This window comes from Notothenia coriiceps, unplaced genomic scaffold, assembly GCF_000735185.1.
Source record: "Notothenia coriiceps isolate Sejong01 unplaced genomic scaffold, NC01 NC01_scaffold00018846, whole genome shotgun sequence".
In the NCBI taxonomy this organism is placed as follows: domain Eukaryota; kingdom Metazoa; phylum Chordata; class Actinopteri; order Perciformes; family Nototheniidae; genus Notothenia; species Notothenia coriiceps.
Window position 1 is genome coordinate 49151 of NW_011351547.1, and position 8063 is coordinate 57213.

At 39.2% G+C, this 8063-nt stretch overlaps 1 protein-coding gene across 1 annotated transcript in view; it reads right to left on the reverse strand.

Moving 5' to 3' along the window:
* LOC104951274 (actin-related protein 2-B) overlaps positions 1-6395 on the reverse strand; it is a 25152-nt gene extending 18757 nt beyond the window's left edge. Inside the window, exons 1-7 of the mRNA XM_010777909.1 lie at positions 6297-6395; positions 4584-4694; positions 3765-3980; positions 3512-3584; positions 3137-3273; positions 1196-1345; positions 438-588 (exon numbers count right to left, since the gene is read on the reverse strand). Coding sequence (XP_010776211.1) covers positions 439-588; positions 1196-1345; positions 3137-3273; positions 3512-3584; positions 3765-3980; positions 4584-4694; positions 6297-6344 — 885 coding nt within the window. The 5' untranslated portion in view covers positions 6345-6395 and the 3' untranslated portion in view covers position 438. The remainder of the gene's footprint in view (positions 1-437; positions 589-1195; positions 1346-3136; positions 3274-3511; positions 3585-3764; positions 3981-4583; positions 4695-6296) is intronic.
* Positions 6396-8063: the final 1668 nt, after the last annotated feature.

The following is an 8063-nucleotide window of genomic DNA, read 5'->3' on the forward strand; positions in this document are numbered from 1 at the left end:
TGTGTGAAGAAGCAGGAAATAAAAAAGGAACTCACCTTGTGGTATAACCGGCAAGAGAGAAAGCCTTTGAGCTCCATAATGTTTCAGAGATAATCCTTGATAATCTAATATGGCGTTTCATCACCGCAGTATTTCGTTTTTTTTTTATCAACTCATTTTTTTTTTTTAAAGCTTTATACCCCAAATCAGCACTTTTGAAACAGGAAGTGAAATAGAGGGATATGAAGCGTGGCTAGAATGGGTGATCTGTTTGGTATTTTGAGCAAAACACTTCATAGGCATGTTTTTTATATATTTGTATATATCTGAGACCTACGCTATTGCCTAAAAATAGCATGATAGGTGAACTTTAAAGCATTCAAACAGACAGAACATGTGTGACTCAAAGAGGGATTTCTACTTGTCCATCAACTATATAGACGAGCAGTCGCTGCCAGCTCACCTGGTGTCGATGTCTGCGGCCTGGATGGTGTTGAAGAGCAGCTCGGCCACCCCCACCCCCTCCACGTTGATGAGGTGAGGCTGAAACAGAGCCTCGGGGGCTTCGAACCTCTCCCCTCCCACTTTGATCAACCTGCCGTCCGGGAGCTGAGGACACAACAAAATCCCAGCCGTCAGAAATTTGACAACGTCTAAAAACATTTAGGTACTGTCTGTCCTCATTATCAGTGAAGGAACAAAAAGAAAACAAATATATATTATTTAAAAATACACAAACAAAACAGAGAAGGCAAAAAACCAATGGACTTATTTAAAGCCTCTACCTAAATAATGTTAAAAATCACAATTTTATATAAAACACAAGATCAGTACACAAACAATTAATTGAATGCAATAAAAATGGCACACTTTAAGAACATTATACTTAACATTTGAATTAAATAACACTGATGTGAATAGGAAAACCAGGCACCATAGAGTGGTCTAATTATATTTCAGGTATTTTTAAAGTGCAGCGAGGTCAAAGTCAACTTTATTGTCAATCTTCCAGTTTATGTCAGAGAGATCGAAGTACCGTTTCCCACAATCCCGAATATAAAAACAAATATATATAAAAATAAATGTGCAAATATGTATATACCTAGGCTATATATACACAATCAAAGACACATTTGTACATGTGCACACATTAAGACCTAAATAAAAGCACAACAATCAGGTAGAGCTGGAGTTTCTAGTCATGACGTTAACTGACCGTGTACGACTCCACCAGCACGGTGGTCTCCAGCGCCAGCTTCTGCTCCTGCTCGATGTTATAACCCACGTAGCACAGCTTCTCCTTCATCATCCTCACCGTCTCAAAGTCCGCAGAGTGGTTGAAGGCGTAACCTCGCAGCAGCAGCAGCTGGAAGACGGATTTTATGGTTATCAAAGCATCAAAATACATTCATTTGACAAAGAATAAGCCACTGCGTAGAACAACTAGCGCTTCAACAAAAAGGTTAACTGAACGTAAAATGTACAACAAGATGGAAAATACCTAAATATGTGACATGACAAGAGGTGAAAAGATATGATTTATTTTGATATTCAATTTGGGTTTAAGGACAAGAGTTTTCTGAAATACTGAATGCTGATTGGACAACAGGAAACATTTTTATTTGGTAATTGATACGGTTTCATATTTGTCTGATCATATCACGCCAATAGATCCAATTCATTTAATTGATTTATAATTAAATCAAATGACACCACCCTGCGCCTAAAATGTGTTGCTGATCATTAAGTTATACAGTATTTGTACATTCCATCAATTTACATTTAAGTAACAAAACACACTTTTTCTTTTTTAACAAATATATAAATACAACAGTCTGACCTCCTATTTTTCATGAATAGAAAAAAAGATTCAAGAAACATTTTTTGCACACTTAGGGCTTGACTCGCTTAGATTTTCGTCAAAAAATGTGTTAAAATCTGGATTAGGGAGCATCCATCAAGATACTCATTTAATAGCATGATTATAACACAGGTGTTCGCTGGGCTGGTCAGAGTAAATGGTCACTTTATAATGATCCATTGAGGCTAAACAGACTATAACACCCCTTAAATACCAACCAACAGCGTTTCCGCCAGGGGGCCTTATTGCCGTCATTTGACGCCCTTATTCAGCTCGGGACGCCCTGAACGCGAGCCGAGGGCGTCCAAAAATATTAATAATTCGAGAGAAGATCGAGAGTTTTTATCGCTTGAAATGACGAAAAGGAAAAAGGACATCCCGCTGTTGGAGGGGCAAAGGAGTCTGGTGGGATTCTTTTCGGAGTATTGAAGATTGTTTCCCCGACATCGAAGGTGCTCTACAGGACAACACGGAACGTGCGCGATTTGGACGCGATGAGCGGGGGGGGGTTTAGTGGAGCACGCGCGTGAGCTGCGAGCACCAGAGCCTCGCAGCGGCGAAACTGAGGCTCCGTGGTAAACTGTGGTAACATGAAGAGCCGTTTGGGAGCCGAAAGAGCCGGCGCTTTAAGAGAGCCGAGCCAAATGATCCGGCTCACTAATGTAAAAATACAGTATCTATAAGGGACGGCTCAAGTCAAAATTCAAAACAACTCCCCCCGCTCTCGGGGTGGACGCCCTCTCAGCCCTGGTCTGGCGGAATGCTGCCAACCAACTATGTGCAATATGTGATATATATATATATATGCCGTTAATAAGTGTGCAATATATACCTGGCTGCTAAACCCTAAGAACTGTTACAGGATGTGTATTTATTTTATCTTTAATACTTTTGTATGCATGCTTCGACTTAACATTAAGCTGTCTTTGGCTCTTTTTCGGCTGTACTAACGTACATTTCCCCTCTGTGGGACTAATAAAGGGTTTCTGATTCACCATTCAATAAAGTCAGACTGAAGCACTCCTTCGTGCATCAGTCAGTCCTCTCAGTAAACACAGAGCTAAATCCCAGATCAAATGCTGAAGGCTCTTTGAGCATGTTTTCTCTCACTGATTGTGCTGTTATGTTAAACATTTGTTGTTTGTGTTTCATGTATTGTGTCTGGATACTTGTCTGTTGATGTTGGACATGGAGCTGCTGTGACGCAAGTCAAATTTCCGACTTGATCTGACAAATAAAGTAATATCGTATCGTATAATATAAAGACGGCCCATCACTGTGTGTTGCTGCTGGTACCTTGATGAGGTAGCGTGTTATGTCTCTTCCTGCGATGTCCAGACGTCGGGTCAGGTGAGGCAGCGAGAAGCCCTCGTACACCGGACAGATGTGAGTCACACCGTCACCAGAGTCCACCACCACTCCAGTCAGCAGCCCTGAAACAGAAGAGTGCAAGGATGTGTATTACTTAGTATTCAAGGTGTGCATGTGATACCAATACCTGTTCATCTACATTGCTCTACAGCTCCACTGGTAGTCGAACTATGTAGCTCCATGAGTTTTAGAATTGAGCTAGAGGCTTTTGTTAGAAAAAGTAGTTCTTGCTTGGATTTTGCTCAGAGAATGGCTTTTTAAGTTTAGCTGTGAACATGAGTGCTAAGGAGACAAACTAACCTTGAGCGTAGAGAGTGAGGACAGCCTGGATGGCGATGTAAACTCCTTCAAACTGGTACGTTTCAAACATCACCTGGCAGGAAAAGAACAGAACTAAGTTAACTATAAAAGCATTAAAAAAATGTTGTGTTTCTGCCAGATTTTCAATACAAATCAATTAGGATGACCTTAGGGCCCACCACCCTGATCCAGTCTCTCAGGCCAAAATGAAAACATTATGTGAGACTTTACATGTGATTGTGCCACAGCCCACCTCTATAATCTTTTCTCTATTCTTGGTGGGGTTCATGGGCGGCTCGGTCAGAAGGATCTTGCAGTCGCGCGAGTTTATGTTGAGTTTCTCGGGGCCGAAGGTGTAGTCCCACAGGTGCTTCATGTCGTCCCAGTTCCTGACGATGCCGTTATCCATGGGATAGTTCACCTCCAACATGGAGCGCAGCTCGCTGGCCTCATCGCCCACCATCAGGTCCTGCGAGGGGTCAAAGGTTAACAGATCAGTTAGGTCTTTACCTGCTGCTTCCTTAGGCTGATGATTCTTTTAAAAGCATCCCACAGCCACAACGTTTACAATTCATCAGCTGAATTATCAAAATCATTTTCCTTGTGTCTTACTTAAAGGTCTCCTATTATACTATTTTTAGGCATACAGGTCTCAGATATAAAAAAAAAAAACATGTTTATGATGTGTTTTGCTCAAAATACCAAACAGATCACCCATTCTAGTCATGCCTCTTACCCCTCTATTTCAGCTCTGTTAGAAAAGGGAGGAAAAGATCGTTTTTTTGTATTTTCTGACACTTTGGGAGTCTCCTTAGGGACAAATTTTTATGTATAAAAGAAAACAAAAAGTGCATTTAGAATAATAGGTGACCTTTACTTAAGATATTAAGTTATTGAAGTGAGCCTCGGCAGTGTTTGGTTAAGATCCCAAGCTGCAAAATCTTTGTATATTATGGAAAATAATTATTGCGCTTTCATACATGATCACTTTAATTAAGACCCAACTTGTTTCCACTTTTCACAATCCCTCCTAATACATCTAATATTGCAGTTACAAGGATTTCCATGTTACCTTTATTTCAATGTTGCCAACTTTAGCTGTGGAGCGGATGATTGGCCGGCCAACCAGCGCTGGGAAAATGTGTTCGGGGAAGTTGGAGCCTGCAAAGCCGCACTTGACAAACTAGGAAGGGAATGAAAGAAGAAAAGAAGGAAACACAAGTGTTACAAATACAATATTTGAAGTATAATAGATGTTAAATAAGCAAAAAATCCTTCACTAGAGCAACATCTTGTAGGTTCAAAAGGGATATATATACAAACTGAGGCCGACTTTGTACCTGTGAACTAGGGCTGCTCGATTATGGCAAAAATCATAATCTCGATTATTTGGGTCAATAATTGATATCACGATTATTAAAAACGATTATCCATTTACTTTGAAAACATCAATTTATTTCAAAAATGTGAACAGTATCTTTTTAACATGATTTGATTACCCTGAATTTTAAGTATAATTCAACTGAAAAACCAAAATTATAAAAAATAATAATAAAAAAATATTTTATTTCGATTACGTTGGTTTTGTCATCGTTGCAAGCCATAATCATAATTGCGATTAAAATAAGATTAATTGAACAGCCCTACTGTGAACCACAATGTACATAAGAATATGATAATGAACTGAGATTGAAACTCAACCCAATTCTTAAATAGCACTGTATGTCAGAGATACAAAATATATATTAACAACCTTTTTACTTGGATATAACAGAACTGCTTTGATTTGAATAAAAGTCACTTTTCCTGAATAGTTTAGCATTTATAAAGGCTGGCTACTACAAACAAAATTGGCCATTTGAAGACATGCTTAACAGTGGTGGAAAAAGTATTCACATTCTTTACTTGAGTAAAAGTAATTATACCACACTGTATAAATACTTAATATCAAGTAAAAGAACTGCATCGAGAAGTAGTAAAGTAATGATTAGGAAAAGTTAAAGTACTCGTAGCCTAAAAAAACGAAAATGATTAGCAAATCTTCCCATTTAAGAAGCTGTAGGTGACTGTACTTAGTGACACTGATCATTCAAACTGAGTGTCTGCACTTTCTAACGAGGGCGGGGCCGACTGAAGAGGCTCCTGAGCTAACCTAGCTAACTAAAACAGAAAACAGAAAAATGGGGATTCTGTAGTAAAGATTATTAATGATTTTATCTCTAACTCGTCCTTTAAGATGGCTCCTGGCGCTTTTGCTTCGTAATATTAAATAAGCAAAGCTAAAAAGGCACTCAGCTAGCCACCGTGGCTAACATGTACTGAGCATGTACGGAAATGGAATTAATTGACTTCATGACTTTGAAATGTGAACTACTAAGGTGTCGAAATGGAGTGTTAAATTGAATAGGGGATTGTTTTAGGGTTTTTTTTAAGGTTAACTGATAGTGCATAACGTGACCAAAGTTACAAACCAAAGCTAGCTAAACGGCTAAACTAACCGTTAGCTACCAGATTGAACAAGACTTTTATAGAATATTGGGTATTTAATGGTGTGCTACTGATAAATATAACCAAAATGTGTCATCTGTAGCCCTGGTGTAGATGAATGGATCCAGCTGACAGACACATTCCTCTCACAACCCACCCAGACATGCTAACGCGTTAGCCTGTTAGCTCGATAATCACTTCCTGTTTCCAGTTTTCTCTCCGTTTGCTTATCAAATTGCAGGAGCACAAAGAGCGACACGGAGGGAGATTTAAATCCACCACCTGTTCTCAAACTTACCCCGGTTCCATTGTCACAAACAACGATTTTTCTCCCTTGACTGTCCATTTTTGTTCCCTGAATTCAGCAGCAGCCTCCTGCCAACGTCAAGCTAACCAACCGCCGGAAGCAACACACCTAACACTTCAGGTGGGGTTCTTTCACAATAAAAGCCCCATCTCCACACATACTCATACAGTGGTGGGACTGAGTAGTATTCTGGAGCTTGTATAGAGAAGGAAAAACACTTATACTAAACTGTAAAAACACTCCACTATAGCTAAAATACCAGACTCAGGGACAGTTTCATCCCACAGGCCATAAAACTGTTAGTTAAACACCTGAACTTTTGAAAGAACATCCATAAACATTCATCTGTTTGCAACTCATACAGTATATATCAATATTCCAATCACTTGTATACTATTCTGCACTATTTCTACTATATTCTATTCTATGTTATTTACTTGCTGCACTGTTGGAGGAGCCAGTGACCTAAGAATGTCATTGTCATATCTACACTGTAGCTATGTACACATGAGAATAAAAGCCTTGGACCTTGAACCTTGAATACCTGCCCTGAGTAGATTAGAAGTGGAGGCTGCGCTCCATCAGGACCAAAACCTCTCACCACCTGAACAGTTTCTTCCCCTCCGCTAATGGCCTCATCAACAAGGCCCGGGACCCCCACTGACACTGACTTAGTTCGTATCCACCCCAAAAACATTATGCATTACATTAATGCATGTGAACAACATCTTGTTCTTTTTTGTCTTTCTTAAAGTTCCCCTATTATACTGTTTTTCATCTATGTATTATAGTTCTCAGATATATACAAAACATGTCTCTGAAGTGTTTGGCTCCAAACACCAAACGGATCATTGCAGCATTACCCATAATCCCCTCTGTTTCAGCCCTGTTTCCAAAGTGCTGATTCTCTGTCTGTTACTTTAGATGAAAATAAGGAGCCCGTCCCCACGCCCCTCTGAGAGATATTTGGTTACAAAGAACTCAATGGTGCTCTTGGAGGAGATTCAGGTGATAAGGTGTGTGTGGGGGGGGGGTTACCTTGGTTGGTGATTGGCTAATGGTTACACAAGCCAAAAAATCGTTATGACATCATAAAGTGGCCAAAATCTGATCAGCTCATTTTCAGACAGGTTTTTATAGAAATGGATCAGGACAAAAAGAGAGAGAATCTTTTTTCCTGAAACTTTCAGAGTCTCTTTACACAGAGGGGACACGTGTTGATATAGAAGAGACATGAAGAAGAGGGGACACATGTTGATGTAGAAGAGACATGAAGAAGAGGATTTTGCATAATAGGTGACCTTTAATACTGTGAGCCATGTTCATGCTCAACTATCTGACAGCTTTTTGCACATTTTTGCACACGTCTGCACAGCCCTCCACTTTAAAATATAATACACTGCAGTTTTCTATATATAATAAGTGTTTTTGTTTTTCGGTTTTTAAGGTTATTTGTTTAGTTAAATTTGGTGTAAATACTTGTCTTGAGCATAGTTTTTTAATTCTAAATTGTTTCTTAAAAATACTTATTTTTTATTATCCTTATATATATATATATTTTTTACCTACTTTGCAACTTATTTTTTTAGATTGTTTATGTTCGCACCACCAGACACCAAAGCAAATTCCTTGTATGTGTAAACGTACCTTGCAATAAACTTGATTCTGATTCTTTATATTTGTATTCCACTCATAGCAGTTATGATGAAACAAATATGTACACTTTAACCCTCCTGTTGTGTTCGTTCCCCCCCCCCC